This window comes from Ochlerotatus camptorhynchus, unplaced genomic scaffold (assembly GCF_037179485.1).
Source record: "Ochlerotatus camptorhynchus isolate MF236.1 unplaced genomic scaffold, CSIRO-AGI_Acam_v1.1 ptg000182l, whole genome shotgun sequence".
In the NCBI taxonomy this organism is placed as follows: domain Eukaryota; kingdom Metazoa; phylum Arthropoda; class Insecta; order Diptera; family Culicidae; genus Ochlerotatus; species Ochlerotatus camptorhynchus.
The window spans coordinates 1,580,152-1,599,041 of record NW_027040672.1 but is presented as its reverse complement, the minus strand read 5'-3'; the positions used below and the strand labels follow the sequence as shown (position 1 = coordinate 1,599,041).

Sequence of the window (18,890 nt, the reverse complement as noted above, 5' to 3'; positions counted from 1 at the left end):
TGGATCCGTTCCAGTTTGATGATGTGCGTTTTAGCCGCCGACTGGAAGCAAAAACTACCGTACTCTAAAACCGATAAAATCGTTGTCCGGTACAACGTCAGAAGATCTTGCGGATGGGCTCCCCACCACGTTCCGGTAATTGTTCGGAGAAAATTGATCCTTTGTTGGCATTTCCGCTTCAGATACTCAATGTGGGATCTCCAGGTGCATTTGGAATCGAACCAGACCCCAAGATATTTGAAAGACATGGAATGAGTGATCGGCTTACCCAAAAGTTGAAGCTTCGGTTGTGCTGGGCTATGCTTCCTAGAAAAAAACGACCAACTCAGTTTTCTCCGTGGAGAATTCGATACCTAGCTGGATAGCCCAAGTAGACAAATTGTCTAAGGTATCCTGTAAGGGTCCTTGCAGGTCAGCCTCTCTGGGTCCTGTCATAGACACTACTCCGTCATCTGCAAGTTGTCTCAACGTGCAGTTGTCCCTTAGACAATTGTCAATTTTTCTGACGTAGAAATTATACAGAAGGGGGCTTAAACATGAGCCCTGGGGGAGGCCCATGTAGCTAAATCGTGAAGCTGTAGAGTTTCCATGAGAAAAGCTCATATGTTTCTCTGACAGCAAATTGTACAAAAAGTTATTAATTAATAGAGAAAGGCCACAAGCGTGAAGTTTGTCTGAAAGGACTTCAACCGATACTGAATCAAAAGCCCCCTTAATATCCAAGAAGACAGAAGCCATTTGCTCTTTATTAGCAAAAGCCAACTGAATTTCAGTGGAAAGCAACGCGAGACAGTCGTTCGTTCCCTTACCCCTACGGAAACCAAATTGAGTATCTGAAAGAAGGTGGTTCGTCTCAACCCATTTGTCGAGGCGAAAAAGGATCATTTTCTCCATCAATTTCCGAATACACGACAGCATCGCGATGGGCCGATACGAATTGTGATCCGACGCGGGTTTATCAGGCTTTTTAATGGCTATCACCCTCACTCGTCTCCAATCGTCGGGAACAATATTGAGCTCCAAGAACTGATTGTACAAGTTCAACATGCGCCTCTTAGCGACGTCTGGGAGGTTTTTCAGCAAGTTGAACTTGATTCTATCAGATCCCGGGGCAGAATTGCCACACGAAAGGAGAGCGAGTGAAAGTTCCACCATTGAAAAAGGCTGACTGATTTCGTCTACCGAATTCGCGGTTTCGCGAGGAATCAACTGCGACGGCACGGAATCCGGACACACTTTTCGCGTGAATTTAAGAATCCATTGATCCGAGCATTCCTCGCTTTCGTTGTTAGTAGACCGGTTACGCATTCTTCGCGCCGTACTCCAAAGCGTATTCATATACGTTTCGCGCGACAATCCGTCTACAAACTGCCGTTTTTTGGCCTTGATGAGGCTCTTGAGTTCGCGTTCAAGAGATGTGTATGCGTCGAAATGCTCGCGTGTTCCGCGTTTCCGAAAAAGTTTAAACGCGTCGGACTTTTTACGGTAAACCTCCGTGAATTGTTGATCCCACCAGAGCGATGGTGTTTTCTTACGAATAGACGATCGCGGCACCGGTCGTGTTTGAGCTTGAAGTGCGCTGTCGACGATGAGATTAGAGAGGAAATTATATTCCTCCAACGGCGGAAGCTCTTCCACTGACGATACTGTATCGTCTATCGCGGATTGGAACTTAGTCCAAACAATGTTACGGGTTAGATCATACGCGACGTTAACGGATTCTGACGAGTTGAACCCACTGGCAATCGAAATTTTGATCGGCAGATGATCACTACCGTGCGGATCCTGGATTACATGCCAAGTGCAATCCAACGATAGTGAATTGGAGCAAAAGGTGAGGTCTAATCTGCTACCATTCGAGGATGGACCAGCCAAACGTGTTACTTCTCCATTGTTAAGTATTGTCATGTTGAAGTTGTCGCAGAGATCATAAATCAAAGTAGAACGGTTATCATCGTACAGCTCCCCCCAGCCTGTACCGTGGGAGTTAAAATCTCCCATGATCAACCATGGAGCGGGAAGTACCGAACATATGTCGAAAAGTTGTTTGCGATTAACATAGACTCTAGGAGCAATATATACAGAAGCAATACAAAGGCTCTTACCTTTAATGATAGCCTGACATGCGACAACTTCAATACCGGGGAATTCGGGAAGATTCACTCTATAGAAGGAATGGCACTTTTTGATCCCCAAAAGTACCCCTCCTCCACGTGAATCCTCACGATCCAATCGAATAATGTTAAAATCAAAAAAAGGGAGATCAATTTCTGAAGAGAGCCATGTTTCACAGAGGGCAAATGCATCGCAATTATTGTTATGGACTAAATACTTGAACGAATCTAATTTCGGAATAAGACTTCGACAATTCCACTGTAGAACAGTGATCAAATCCCCGACCTCGTTTGGAAAATTATCCATCGAAGGAGATGATAGCTGCAAGAAGGGGCCATTTTGAAGTCAATTGCTTCAAGAAGGATTTCACAGTCGGAAGCAATGTGAGGACAATGCTTTTCAGAGGATCAGAAATGTTGAGGTATTTGAGAATACCGTCCACAATGTCATCAAATGAGAACAGCCCAGATGAAGAAGGGGTTTCTGTTCTTAAAATTGGGGCATCAGGGGTTTTGGATGTCCTCGGAAGAGGTGGAAAATCCTGGGTATAATCAGTTCTGCGGAATCCAGGAGGAGTAGAAGTAGTTGATTTGGGCAAGCTGATTTGGGGTTCTTTATTTGCAGCAATCCGCGAACGGATGCGCTTTCGTTTCCGTGCAGAACCTTCCGGAAAACTGAAAGAAGTTCCCTCCTCAGCCAAGTCAGAGTCAGTCTCGTCATCTGACAAAAGAGAAAAGGGATTTTTGTCAGTGGTCCATGGCGTGGCTGTCTTAAGCATTTCTGCAAAAGACCGCCTGGAACGTTCCTTAAGGGAGCGTTTCATTTTGTCCCCGAGCTGTTTGTACGCCGGGCACGACGAGAGAGCATGAGGAGGAGTTCCATTGCAGTACACGCATTTTGGTGCAGTAGCTGCGCAGGCGCCATCCTCATGCTTCTCCCCGCATGTGGAGCAGCGTGGCTTGTTGCCGCAGTGGGAGGCCGTATGTCCCAACCGCTTACAATTCTGGCAGTTCATGACCCGAGGTACAAACAACCGCACAGGAAGACGAAGTTTTCCCAGCTCGATGTATTGAGGAAGGGCAGATCCAGAAAAGGTCACCCGAAACGAGTCTGTGGGGGTAAAACTCTTTTTACCCTCGCTGAGCGATACTGACTTCATTCTATGAACGGCCAGTATCTTTACCGGAGGAAGCAAGGGGTTCTTGAATCGGCCAACCGCTTGCTTCTCCAGTATCACGGGTTTCAGGCTCGCCTCAGTGACCACGCCTTCGATCTCCACATCAGAGGCTGGAATGTACACCCTATATTCCAGTGTGAAAAACTGGGAAACAGCAATTTCATTGGCCTGTTTCAGGTTAGCGACGGTCACACGAAGTTTGTTGTGCCTAACCTTCGTTATTTCGGTCACGGCAGAGAATCGCTTTGTCAGATCATCAGATATCTGAACAACATTCAAGGGTTTGTTTTTGGGCTGAAAATAGACAACCCATGGGCCAGTCGAGTCATTCGGGTAGGCCCGCAATCTGGAGCTTTTCTCAGCCTGCCCATTGTCAGACTGAGACGACGAACCATGGATGACATCATCATTTTTCTGAGATGAATGGTCATCCATGTCGTCTTCTGACAAAACATCCATTTTGTTCAACTATGTGGAGCGCAAAACGCTCTCCCACTGAACGCACAGACACAATACACAGAAAACACTACAAACACAGAAATACAAAATGAAAATTTAACTAATGGGGGAGGAAAAGAAACAAAAAAAAACAAAAACTTATCTGATAATTCTATACTACTACCACCGAGCGTTATATGTGTAGGCGTTTACACAGATGGCTGGAAGAGACGCGCTGCGTGGATGACCTTCGCTGTGGTGCACTTGATCGAGGCTCGGTACTCAGCGCACACAGGCGCACGATGATTGATGAACGATGTAGATGTAGAAACGGGTGCTCACACTCGATGATGATGATGATACGTAAGCGGGTATGCGTGAGCGCGTATGCGTGACCACGCAACGATGATGTCCAAATTGGTTTGCGAATTACCAATAGCACGGATTAATCGTTCCGAAAATGACACTTTCTACTACAAAAAAACTCACTTTTCGATCAATTTACCGGGAACTATGCCAGGAGTCACTTAGTGAGAAAAAAACTGATAATTTATATCAAGCGAATACCGAGAAAACTTCCAAAACAACGGAGCGCGAAACAAGTCGACCGTACTTCTTGCTAGGACGCAGTGAGATGATAAGAAAATATATGGAGAACTCGATTTCACTTTTCGATCAGTCGAATGTCTTCGATATAATTTCTGATAATTCAAACTAGCGAACAAGGACGCGTGCACCTACGAACATGTGATCCGGTACCAAAGGAACAAGAAAATGTGGCAACATGGTAAAACGAATGCCTCCAGATTGTTTAGCTCATGGTTTGAAAATCATATGCTTATGTAAACCATCATGTTGTGCATAGTCTGAAGATCTTTTTGGTATAAAACTATAGTATACTTTGGGAAATCCCCGAGAAAACAAAGACGCAATATTGCATTTCTATGCGCGCACATATACACTGACGGGTGAAATAGCCATTAGTATCAAACACCCCAGATGCAGGTTCTCTATGCACGCAAACCAAAAATCTATTACAATGAATGTTAGTTCCGTTTCCTATCATCCTCTGTTCATGAACATCGCAACGAATGTTAGAAATTGACCACGCAGGTGATCTAATGGTTTTTTGTCTTTTTTATTTCGTGTTCTATCTACGCTTTCGACTATACCAGTAAGCTTGTAGAACGACGCACATTGTAGAACATTGTAGAACGACGCACACACTTGCCTCGAATCTCTCCAGCAGAAAAAGCATACGAAGTCGAGTATGCGAGAAAATGAGCGCTTCATGTTTGCTTTTAGGCTATCTATATTCAGAAGCATGGAGAGAGCAGTGGAGAAAGCACAGTTCTGATAATCGCAACGTCGTGGTTCGAGTCCAGTCGGCAATCTGTTTCCTATTTTTTTCGACATAACTAATTTACCTCACTAATACACTCTACATTTTTCGGTCTACAATTTTCATGCATTGGACCGCAGCTAGGTATATCGCATCCTCGGTTCATGCGGTCTCCACTAACATCCTTTGATGATGAATCCCACATAATTGTAAGTGAATCTTACATCCCCCGGTTGGATGTGGGAGGCAATGCCACTTTCCTGGAAAAAGCGCATAATTTGAAATTGAATGCACTTTTTTATCCAAATTTTACACCATTAGAACAACAAAATCCTTGCCTACAATTGCACGGAATGTTTTCCCGATATTCACTTTCCTTCACTGGATTTTCAGGACGTTTCCTGGAGAACCACCCAAATCACAGACAAACTGATCAAAATGTCTGAACGATGGCCAAGCTATGTTTGGCACACACAAAAAAAAAACCCCCTTCCGATATTCGATAAGCTGAACTACTAGTTCTTTCGAACTCATGACTTAGTTCCCATAAACGTTATCGAGTAAAGCTAATTTTCATGCACTTCATCCCAAATCCGTGAATATAGTTCATGCCTGTTCAGCGCGACTAGCGATTTCTTGATGCTAAGCAAAATACAACATAAAATCATGATTTCGTGATATCATGAACCCATAATCGTGATTTTCGTTCTTGCAATCGTGAACTTGGAAAGCGGCAGCTGACATTTTCAGGTTGTTGTCAAACTTATCCCTACTGAGTGCTCGGATTCGTCGCAGCTGAGCCGTATCGTCAGAATGGTGGTGGAGTTCATGAAGCTGGCCGTAATCCTCGAAGGAAAGGGTGAACCAGTGAACGTCCTGTTCCAAAGTGACAAACCGACATGAAAGCGGCACTAGTTGTGGAGAAAACTTTGAAGATTACCAAAGAGGCGGTGGGTATGTTTTCCGCTAGTTCGAATTATAGAAATAGCATCAGTGCAATAGACTGGCTACAAATATAAAAGTTCTAATTTTCCATGGCCCATATAAATGTGGGCCAGTCTAGTGATCAAACGCACCGGTGGGGATGTGATCAGTGCTTGTTGTTTGTTATGATGAAGATGGTGGCAGCTGCGTTCATGGTGACCGAAGATCCGTTGAATTGATGAGCTGAAAGTGTGTCCACTCCATCTGCTGGACAGATGCTTGCTGTCAATTTGGGGTGTGGGTGAAACCTGCTTCGTTCGGTTGTTCCAGCCTAGTCCTCCTTCGTTTGCCGTTTCCTTCCACTTTCATGCTGTAGAACCAATCGAAAAATTGAACATTATTTTGATTTCGACGTTTTACATTCCATGAACCATGTTCCCGTTTTACACGATATCAAGCACAACTCATGAACTTTAATCACGTTTACCAGAAAAAGATCATAGTTTTCAGAATAGAGTTCAAGTTTCTATGACTTGTGTTGCCTTTGCTTGTGCCCATGCGTTCTCTGTAAAGTTGATTCTGATAATATTTTATACATCGTTTCTGAATATACTTATTTGTTCATTAATTCATTTGATAAGACCCAATCGAATTAACTTTACAAAGCCGAGGATTCTTGTTCACTATACAAAACATCGTAAAACTATAGTCACACAATAAACACTTTATCTTCCACTATGCAATAAACCTCGTCCATCAGAATGTGATCCGCTTCCAGTGGTTTCATTGTATGGCAGTATCGCCAACGGGGAGGGGGGGGGGGGAAAGGGCAGAGCGCTTCCATTGCAGCAATGGATGCAAACGTGATTATCACTTACATACTCATTACGAAACGGTTGCTTTCCAAAGTCGACGTCGCATCGACCGAAAGAACTGCTGATGAAAACAATGAGGAGAGATTTTTAGCCGTAGCTTTAAATTTTAATTTCAGAGATGCCATTCCGACACTATCAATGTGTTTGCAGTTGTTTTTGGCAAATATTTGCGCAAATAGGCGTATAAACTTCATATCTTTTCAAAATACAAGGAACAATATAAAAAGGACAGAAAAACATATCAATTATAAAAATAAACACCGAATAATAATACTAATACTATGGTCTTCATCATAAAAAAATAACCTCGTCCTATGGCATGGAGTTGTCCTTGGATCAGTCGAGGCCGTCATCGCAGAGTTGATCGGGAACAAAAAATGAAACAGGTAGCAAAATTCATCAGATTACATTAATGGGCAGCTACTCACCGTCTTGCAACAATTTGCTGATTGAAAGCAGTTGCATGTGTCGAACCGTATCGTCACCTATCCAGCAGACTACGTTGAATCCATTGACGAAATGTTTCCAAAAACATAGAATTCATTGAAACGGGCAGACATGAACCGTATTGGATCATGTAATTGTTTATTGTTGCCATACATCAACAGGCTGGCTGTAGCCCAAATGATGTTAATAATACTAATCATAAAAATAATAATAGTAAAATTACATGTCTAATAATCACAGAAAGAAAAACAAAGCAACATGGTCAGAATGTAAAAAAAACATAAATGGAAATACACTAATTTTCTCTGTCAGTCACTGCGGCCGGCGAAAACAGATGAGAATCTCCGACGAAGCGCATCACGTGTGAGGTGAAAGTCGAATACAGATGCGACTCTATTGAACACACGCTGTAGTCCGCAAATCGCACCATATGCCCCGTAGTTCGTGCGACGCAGTGGCAGTCTCAGCATGAGGTTGTTACGGAGTGGTCGGGGTTGCACGTTTAGGTCAATTTGCCTTAGGATAGCCTCACAATCTATTCGTCCCTGTAGAGTGTAGGCGATAATCAAAGCTCTGTTGGTGTCCCTTCTAATCCGGAGAGGTTCAAGGTTTATCAGTTGGCAGCGACTCTCGTAGCTGGGCAGCCGAAGCGGATCTCTCCAGGGCAGTCTACGAAGCGCAAAACGAAGAAAGCGACGTTGAACAGATTCGATTATCTCGGCACCATTGTTGTAATTCGGATTCCAAACCGCAGAACAATACTCAAGCGTCGATCGTACGAGGGAGCAGTAAAGAGATTTTAAGCAGTAGACATCGGTGAAATTCTTAGCTATCCTGAAGATGAATCCTAAAGTCCTAGACGACTTATTGATGACATAAGAAATGTGTTGCCTGAATGTTAGCTGTGAATCCAACACCACACCCAGGTCTTTCACCTGATTCACGCGTTCGAGTGTCGTTCCAAGCAGGTCATAGCTGAATACAATCGGTTGCTTTTTTCGTGAGAACGTTATGGCAGAGCACTTTGCTGGGTTCACTACTATTCGATTTAAAGTACACCAGCTGGCAAAGACATTAAGCTGATGTTGAAGATTGTGGCAGTCAGCGATCGAGCAAATTCGTAAAAATATTTTGAGGTCGTCTGCATATGCTAATCGAGGTCCTTCGATAACCAGGTTCACGTCGTTGAAGTAGAGTAGAAAAATCAACGGTCCCAGATGGCTTCCCTGCGGTATACCTGATGTGGCAAAGAAGCTAGATGATTTGCAATCTCCTATAGCAACCATAAGTTGGCGACCAGTAAGATACGAACGGAACCAACTCAAGAGATTACCGCTCACCCCAAGCCTGTCAAGTTTAGCAATCGCAATGTCATGATTCAACTTATCGAATGCCGCGGATAGATCGGTATATATAACGTCCGTCTGTACCCGTTCAGTCATACTATCGGTAATGTAGGATGTGAGGCATAGCAGATTGGTGGTTGTAGAGCGACCGCCAGTAAACCCGTGTTGATCAGCACTCAGATACTGCTTGCTGTGAGAGAGCAACGGTTCCATAATAACAAGCTCGAATAGTTTCGAAACAGCACTCAGCGATGTAATTCCACGATAGTTATCCACGGCTCGTTTGCTTCCCTTTTTGTGGACAGGAGACATGTGTGCACATTTCCAGAAGGATGGAAATATACCACTGGAGAGAGACATCCGGAATAGACGGTGAAGTGGAGTTAACAAGCAAGCAATATGTTTCTTCAAAAACACGGACGGAACTCCGTCGGGTCCAGGGTTGAAGGACGATTTGAGCTGCGTTGCAGCGTTAGAAATCATCTCAACGTTGACATCAATTGCACTCAGCGTTTGACCATTTAGTGGGATGTTCCTGGCTGCGAGGGAAACATGGTCGTCACTTAGTCTCTCATCAATGAACACACTGGCAAAATTGACAGAAAAAAGGCGACAAATATCCTGCGGAGTGGAAGCGACTTCACTGTTCAATTCCATTGACGATGGGAGGCCAGATTCTCTGCGTTGCTCGTTCACGTAGTTCCAGAAGGATTTCGGGTGAAGTTTAAGGTTACGCTGAATACCTCGTTGAAATCGCAGAAAGCATCGACGACTGGCTCGCTGATACTCGTGATTAAGCCTCACGTAGTGATGTTTCAGAGGAAGCGTGCGATACTTCGTAAATCTTCTCAATGCTGCTCTCTTGATCGACTTCAACCTACGCAGCTCAATCGTCTGCCAGGGAGGGTGAGAGTCTTTGCGTTGAATTCTTTTCGGGACGTGTCTGTCAATGACATATGCCAAGACATGAGAAAAAGTTTGCGCAGCGGCCTCAACGTTGTCATGATCGAGAATGTTCTCCCAGTCCATGTTTGACAACACATCTACAATGCTTCGATGGTCGGCCTTTCGAAAGTCATAAGAAACCGCAGCAGGAAGACTATCGAAATCACGAACGAGATTGTCCTCAACAGTGACAATCAGAGGAGGGTGGTGCGGAACAAGCTTAACTAGTGGACAAGGTGCTGTGGAAATGAACGGAGCATTGTCCTGAGTGCTCACGAAGCAGAGGTCCAAACTACGGTTGTTCTCGTTGACTACGTAGTTAATTTGAGAAAGCGTTGCTACGCTATAGTTATCGAGAAGGCCGATAGCTCCTGCATGAAATACAGAACGTTCTGGATCTGGATAGAGGAAGCCGCTATGGGATGGTCTCCACGAAACGCCTGCTAGGTTAAAGTCCCCAAAAATGAATAGCTCATCAATTGGAGTCGCTCTTTCCATTACTGTGAAGACTGATTGACAGTGAGTCTCGATGAGTTTAAGATCACGAACTCGATCTGGTGGCATGTACAATGCGCACAAAAATAATGTGCGATCGCCCAGTTTAATGGTAATCCGTAATTAGCTGCACGAGATCCGAGATGCAGGAAACTTCTCGACCGTAGAACTCGTTCAGGTGCATAGATTTCGAATTCAGCCAAAATCCCGGGAGAGTCGATTTCGCTTATCAGCACTTTTGCTGCATAAACTGCCTGGTTAATCTTCCGCCTACGTTCAAGAGTTTCAATACCCAGTAGTTGGCAACGATCTTTGTAGGGTGGAAGGTTCGTAGAATCGTACCAAGGAAGGTGGCGAAGAGCGTAACGAACGAATTTCCTCTGAACAGACTCGATCCTCGCTATCCAAACTGTTTCATACGGACACCATACTACTACACCAAATTCCAAGATCGATCGCACTAGAGAACAATATAGAGCTGTCAGGCAGGTAGGATCCCGAAACTCATCAGAGATCTTAAAGATGAATCCGAGTTGCCTGTTAGCTTTGGCTATGATATCTGTGTAATGTAGCTTAAATGTCAAAGCAGAATCAAGTGTAATTCCTAGATCACGAACGTTGTCCACACGCTGCAGAGGTTGGTTATCAATCGTATAATTGAATGCAATAGGTTTTAGCTTGCGATGGAAAGTGATGATATTGCATTTTTGAACACTCAACGTGAGAAAATTCCTAGAGCACCACTCTTCGAAACTATCGATCAGGTGCTGCAACCGTCAGTGAAGCATCGCACAACCACGTACATCTTGACATCGTCTGCATAGAATGACCGGTAGCCAGTTGGAAGTATCAAACCGATTTCGTTAATGAATATGGAGAATAGCAGCGGTCCCAAATTGCTGCCTTGAGGAACGCCTAAGTTGTTTGAAAAATATTCCGATTGATCAGACCCGATTTTCACACAAAGCTCTCGATTGGTAAGATACAATTCAAACCAACGAGTGAGTCCATGAGAAACACCAAGCTTTTCGAGTTTGGCAATTAGAATGGCATGATCAACCCGGTCGAAAGCAGCCTTGAGATCCGTGTATACGACGTCCACCTGTGCCCCTGCCTCCATATTCCGTAGGCATAGGGAAATGAAAGGAGCGAGGTTTGTTGAGACCGAACGTTTGGGGTGTAAACCATGTTGGTCAGAAGAAATGTAGTTTCTACAGGTGGCAAATAAAGCGTCGTTGATGATTATCTCGAATACTTTCGAACAGGCACAAAGTGAAGTAATTCCTCGGTAATTCTCCACATTTTGTTTGTCTCCTTTCTTGAAAATCGGGAACATGAACGAAGATTTCCAACGAGAGGAAAATACACCTTGTTGTAACGAAATATTGAACAGCTTTGAAAGCGGAGAGGAAAGCTCTGTTGAGCATCTTTTGAGTATGGACGGTGGAATGCTGTCAGGCCCAACAGCGTTCGAGAATTTTAGCTTCTGGATGGCAGAGTCGACGAGGTCCAATGTGACCGTGAAAATATCAAAGCTGAACGCGTCACTGGGAGTATCTCTGATCCCTTCAGCAACTTGGCTTAACGATGCCGTTGAATCGTTGAAAACACTCTTGAAATGCTCAGCCAGGAGGTTACATTTCTCTAAAGAAGTGTTGGCTCTTTTATCGCTTAGATGAATCTCAACCGGTAGCCCATCCTCTTTCCTTTTTGTCTTCACAAACGTCCAGAATAGCTTAGGATTATGCCGGAGATTGGTCTGCATACGTCTTGAGTACTTCTTGTATAGAAAACGGTTGTACATTCGGTAGCAATTACTTGCTAACGAAAATAATCGCTTGGTGAATGGATTACGGGACTGGCTGTATTTTCGAAGAGCCTTCGATCTCACACGCTTCAAATGTTGTAATCGAGCATTGGACCATGCAGGTTTTGGAGCAGGTCTCCTCAGAGGCACACAATCCATTATTAATCGGCTAACAACTTCGTCGAAATAGTTAACGGCTTCATCGGCTTCAACACGTTCAGGCAGAAGGTTCTCAGAATGCAATGAATTTCCGCACTCAAATGGATTTTTAAAATATTTTTGATTCGGGTAAATCGAAAAAGTTGAACTATGATTTTTCTGGCAGTTAGTTTTTTTTGTTCATAACTCAGAAACGGTATGAAGCAAGTTTTGACTCAGAAAATGATTTTTTCTGCTTTTCTTTGTGATTTTACTCCATCGTGAAAATTTTCCAGATTATATTTCTAAGATAATTTCCTTATCATTTTACGATACAACATTTGCTTTCCAATCAGTTATGAATTTTCAAAGTACGTGATGTCCGGGAGTATCCAAAAACTTCAACTTAAGTTTTCCGGGAAAATTAATCGCCCTACCCGTGGTCAACATTTCATGGCATTCTGAGAACATTTGGCCCATTATGTCCGATAGTAAAAATATCTCCATGTGTTGGATTATAATAAATAATATTAGTGTTTTATTTTTTTCAATGTTGATAAGAAAACTCAATAAGGAATTTTTTTTCCTTGACTTGTTTTCCGTCGATCTTGTTTTCCGTGCTGGGCACCAATGCTACCGACGCCAGGGAGGCAACTCCCATACCTGGACCCTATATATCGACCCATGAACTCGTGGACTGGGGACCAACGGCTTTACTTCCCGAAGGAAGGCGTGATCAGAGATGTTATGCCTTAGAAAATCCCGGCGGCCACAACTGGGACTCTGAAACTCCTTAATGATTGTAGAAGGGGTAAAATCCAATATATTTGCAGACTTCATTGAATATTATTCCAAGGTTAATTTCAAGAAAATGCTATGAATAAATCCATGGTAAATTTAAAACATTTATCATGGGGATCTAAGGAATATTCCTCGAGAGCTAAAAAAGTCAAATCTGTATTACGAATTAAAAACAGAGTTATAGAGTGAATTCATTTTTTTTTTCTAGATAAGTTTATTCGAGAGTTGTACAAAGAAGTTCTAAAAAGTTATAGAGTTAAATGTCAAAGGTTGTTGGCCAGAACTTCTAGGGAAATGTTAGGAAATTCCCAAGACAATTCTGACTAAGATTTCAGGACCATTCTGAACGTGAATGCCTCCAGAACCTGCCAACTATTAGTGACTTGCAGATTTCCACAAGGAATTTTGTACAGAATTATTGAGTTCAAACAGAATTGTAGGATCAATACAAAGAATTATAAGAGAATTCGTCGGTCAAAACATTTGCTGTCTTCTGTGTAGAAAGCTGACTATGCCTTTGCAAATAGATAGATAGCATTCTCTGTAAAGTTGATTCTGATAATATTTTATACAACGTTTCTGAATATACTTATATGTTCAATAATTTATTTGATAAGGCTCAATTGAATTTACTTTACAGAGCCGAGGATTCTTGTTCACTAAATTCAAAAAATCAAATCTGTATTACGAATTAAAGACAGAGTTATAGAGTGAATTCCATTTTTTTTTCTAGATAAATTTATTCGAGAGTTCTACAAAGAAATTCTAAACAGTTATAGAGAAAATGTCAAGAAATCCTCTCCGGAACGATCTTTGGGGAAATTCTAGGACGATATTGTAAGGATATTTGCTAATGTATTTAGATAAAATGTCCAAGGGAGAAAATTTAGATAATTGCACAATTTTTTGTAGAAAATCTAGAGATTGTTTAATAGACCTCTGGAGAAATCCTGGGATACTTCCTTCAACATTCTTGACTAAAAGATTCAAATTCAAAACTACATCACATTTCTTATGCAAACACGTTCAGGTAGGGTAGAGAACTACTTCGACCTAATCGCCCATTTTGGGTGTATCGAGCAAAAAACATCCCATATATCTATGATCTCGGCGTAAACTATTCAATTATGTGCTTGGTACGATACTTTAGTTCAAAAGCTACATGTACTACTTCGTCGTAATCGCCCATTTCCGTTCTATCGATCAGAAAAAAATCAATAATATTAATGATTTCACCATGCACAAAAAGTTCAAAAAGTTCATTAGCTACATCAGTAAATCTTAAAGAGCGGAAAGTATGAATGTTTGTTTGTACCTCTTTGCTCAAAAACGAAAGAAGCACTCCAAGCAAATCCATTTTTCAATTTCATTTTCGTCCTTATCCGTTGGACGAAAAAAATCCAATGGCATTTCAATGCGTCAGGACGGAATTGAAACTCGTCGGACGAATTTGGGATCAAGAAGCAGTTTTGGATTTTTAACAATAGGGTAGAGTACTACTTCGTCGTAATCGCCCATTTCCGTTCTATCGATCAGAAAAAAATCAATAATATTAATGATTTCACCATGCACAAAACAATAATAGATGTACTAATTCATTAGCTACAACATAAATCATATTAAAGCGCATTGTATGAAAATTTACGCTCATTGTTCTCAAAACAAAAGAAGCGCTCTCAGTGAATCCCCTTTTTCTACGTTTATCCGTAGGACGAGGAAAATCTAATGGCGATTCAATGCGTTAGGACGAAATTGAAACTCGTAGAACGAATTTAGAATCGAGAAGCATTATTAGATTTTAAAGGGTGTCCACGATGAAATTGCCACACTATGAAATTGCTCTAACTTTTTAACCGTTGGGTCGAATTTTATGAAAATTTGGGTGGATTTAGTTCATAGTGCATTATTTACATCCTGCAAGTTTTAAAGTCCTGTGATCAAAACTCGCGGAAATGGAGTCGAAAGAACAGCTCGTGCGTGATAAAATCTTGCGCATTCATCACGAGAACAAGGATCTCTCGCATCGTTCCATCGCTAAAACGTTGGGAATCGCGAATTCCACGGTGTCGCAAGTGATTAAGCGGTTCGAGGAACGGTTGACCACCGATCGGAAGCCCAGAAGTGAAGGAAAAAGTATTACGTACAACACCAAAAATCACAACCGCGTAGTTGGGGCCTTCAACCGAAATCCGAACGCCTCCGTTAGGGATGTGGCTAAGAAGCTGCACCTAAGCCGAAGTTTTGTCCAGAAGGCCAAAATTAAGGCTGGGCTTCGAACGTTCAAGGTACAAAAGGCCCCTAATCGCGACGAGAAGCAGAACAAGTCCGCCAAAACCCGTGCCAGGAAGTTGTACCTCAACATGCTGACGAAAGTTGAATGCTGCATCATGGACGACGAAACATATGTGAAGGCCGACTTCAAACAGATCCCCGGCAACCTGTTTTTCACGGCCAAGGATAAGTTCAGCGTTCCGGAGCATGTCCGCACTCAGAAGATGTCCAAATTTGCGAAGAAATTCCTGGTTTTGCAAGCCATCTGCACGTGCGGGAAGCGGAGTGCACCTTTCGTGACCCAGGACACGATGAACGGACAGGTGTACATAAAAGAGTGCCTCCAGAAGCGGCTGCTTCCTCTCCTGAAGGCCCACAACGTCCCAACAATCTTCTGGCCGGATTTGGCCTCATGCCACTACTCCAAGGACGTGCTGAAGTGGTATGCGGACAATAAGGTCAATTTCGTGCCGAAAATGTTCAACCCTCCCAACACTCCGGAGCTCCGCCCCATCGAGAAGTACTGGGCGATTATGAAGCAGCACCTTCTTAAACAACCTAAGGTAGTGAAGACAGTCGAGGAACTGAAGAAAGTATGGGTTTACATGCAAAAAACGGTTGATTCACAGGTTGTGCAGAATCTTATGGCCGGGGTTAAGGCCAAGGTGCGGGCATTTGCGTATGGACTGTAAATAAAATACGAGTAAAATGGTAAAATGAAGTTTAATAGTTATTTCTCAATCCCTGAAAATTTGATGGCAATCGGATGAAAACTCGAATTTTGCGAATCAATTTTGTGTGTGGCAATTTCATCGTGGACACCCTTTATACAATATCTCAACAATTTGTAACTCTTTACGAATGGAAAGGTGAATAATTTTAAAAGTCATTTTTATTCCCTTTTTGTTCAAACCCGTTCAAAAAGAAGAGGTAAAGCGCGGGTTGTTCTTAGTAGGACGGAAATTAGATCAAAAATCCTATCTCAACGATTTGTGATTTTTTATCAAGAAAGTAAAAAAAAATCATTAGTCATCTATAGTACGAAATTACCCAATTTAAGTTAAAATCTGTTCGAAAAATAGAGGTAAATTGTGTGTAAACGAGAAAATATAGTCTATAGAAATTCATGAAATAGTCAAAACTAGAAAACATACGTTTGAAACGTATGAACGGCAACCACAACCCGATGATCGTAATGATTAGTATTGTAAAGAGTAGAAATCCTCAGAGGTGAGCGCAGATGATGTTTTAAACCAAATGTCAAAATCTGAGCCAATCAAACATTTGCATTAGATTTTATCCGAGGATTTCTTATTCTTTCTAGATCATATTTGAGAGTATTGGAATCAAATAGAAATTCAATCACCTTTATTTTTCGTGTGCTTCTCAAATTCATCTAGTTTTTTTTAATCAAAAATAATATTCTATCTCTATTGATATTTTTTTTTATCTAGTTCATTTATTTGCAAGGCTCAATCGTGTAAGCTTTTCGGAGCCGATGATTAATTGTTCATTGTTTTAACCAAATTAATTTATTTCTATGTCTAGTAGGGGTTTGTCCGAATACTCGTGGCTTACCCGAGGTTAGAGGGGTGCATTGTCAAAGGATAGGATCAGTTGCGGAGTGTGGGGTGGGCTTTCGTTGTCTCATAAGAGCGTTGTCGCGAGTAGTGCTGGGACTCGGATTATCCGGATATTTTTATTTTTCAATTTTATTAAATTTAGGCAATTAACAGATCTGCCATTCCACATCAGATCACAAGGGCACCTAAAAACCAACTTTTTGACAAATATTTGGAACAGTAAAAAAAAAAAAAATGTTAAGGGAGAATAAATTTGAAATTTCAATACCCGGATATTCAGATAGTTACTATCCGCTTGATAACCATCTCAACGTTTTCTCAATCTATTTTATTTCAATATTGGACACTAGAAAGCATTATATTCTGTATACTGAATATCAATTCAACGATATTCTATATGTCTGAAAGTCATTTTATTAAAAAAAAACCTGAAGTATCCGGATAGTTGAAGTCCCAGTCGCGAGTATGAACGGTAGTGCGGTTCTAGATTTGTCTGGAGTTAAACCGGCTATGGTGACCAGTGGGCGACGATGAGATTTATCAAGACGGGGAGCAAGACAAAAAAAAACTAATAAAGAGACACAAAAGACAAAGGAATTAAATTGTTATACTAGACATTTGCAGAAACACATCGCGGGTTCCCAACACGGCTCTGATAGGGATATATGGTTGTCTTCCTTGGGCCTCGCTCTCTGTTGGCGCCATTATCCGTGCATTGCCATATTGCGTGATCGATGTTATCGTAACCGTTTCCACATGGACATATGTTGCTGTCCAGGTTGGACATAAGGCTAATCATCACGCCAAGCCTTTAAACCACCCTCTCGAAGAAACATTAGGAATAATTGAATGTAACCACCTTGGATTGCCATTGTCCCAATCGGTTTGCCTACTCGAAATAGTACTCTGACGCACTAAATGGTAAAATTCATCTTGTGAAATTTACCTGTCATACAATTCGACTTCCTGCGCGCCCACCTTTGCGAGAGAGTCCACCCTGGTCTGAGAGATAATTAGACCCCGAGCAAAATCAAAGGTCTCTTTTGAATTCATCCAATAAAATTTTGAATCATATGTATTTTCTTCCTGCAGTTACGTGTGGGAGCACCTGGACGTCGGTTATATGCAGGGAATGTGCGACCTGGTTGCTCCGTTGCTGGTTATCTTCGACGACGAGTCCCTGAGCTACGGTTGCTTCTGTCGATTCATGGAGCGTATGATCGAAAACTTTCCCAACGGTGGAGCTATGGACATGCATTTTGCCAATATGAGGTAAACAAGGCAGTCATTCATCCAGTTTCCAGTGTTTTAGAGTGAAATCAATCATTACAGATCCCTCATACAAATTCTGGACTCGGAAATGTATGACCTGATGCACGCTCACGGAGATTACACCCACTTCTACTTCTGCTACCGATGGTTTCTACTGGACTTCAAGCGTGAGCTGATCTATGCCGACATTTTCTCAGTGTGGGAGATCATCTGGGCAGCCAAGCACGTGGCTTCGGCGCATTTTGTACTGTTTTTGGCACTGGCGCTGCTCGAAACCTATCGGGATATCATCCTATCGAACAGCATGGACTTCACTGACATCATCAAATTTTTCAACGGTAATTAAGTGCATCGGTCGAGATTATTATGGTTTTCTTGATTGATGTTTCTATTTCAGAAATGGCTGAACGTCACAACACACCTGCAGTATTAAAGCTAGCTAGGAATCTGGTCCTCCAGTTGCAAACAATAATCGAAAATAAGTAAGCAAGCATTGTGTGGTTGATTTAGGCTGTTGTAATAAAACAAAATCCTAATTGGCAATCATAAACAGAAGTGGAGAAAAAACTGTGGATCAGTTTTGTTGGACTGGAATCCAAAATTGTACGTTGAAAGTTACTGGAAGTTTTAGAGGACATACCGTATGTTTAAAATAAAAATGCAACCAAAAATGCACATATTCGCCAGTCCGGCACGTTATGGACCGTTATTCAATAATCCACCAATAAATGGAGTAAAGTCACAATGAGCAAAAGATGTCAATGTACTGTCACACATGCATGTCACTGTTACCTTCTTGTATACACACAAAACAAAACAAAAAATCGAAACTGTTTCTATTGTTTTAACTCTCACTACTTCACCCACGGAAGATGAGGACAAAGGAATGAAAACTACAGTCTGAGCAGCATAAC

At 42.1% G+C, this 18,890-nt stretch overlaps 1 protein-coding gene across 3 annotated transcripts in view; it reads left to right on the top strand.

Annotated features, from left to right (window-relative positions):
• LOC135702022 (small G protein signaling modulator 2-like) overlaps positions 1–18,506 on the top strand; it is a 45,149-nt gene extending 26,643 nt beyond the window's left edge. For all 3 annotated transcript variants that reach the window (XM_065222988.1, XM_065222986.1, XM_065222985.1), the window contains 3 exons: positions 17,797–17,976; positions 18,037–18,314; positions 18,374–18,506. In XM_065222988.1, the coding sequence (XP_065079060.1) occupies positions 17,797–17,976; positions 18,037–18,314; positions 18,374–18,462 (547 nt within the window). In that variant the 3' untranslated portion in view covers positions 18,463–18,506. The remainder of the gene's footprint in view (positions 1–17,796; positions 17,977–18,036; positions 18,315–18,373) is intronic.
• Positions 18,507–18,890: the final 384 nt, after the last annotated feature.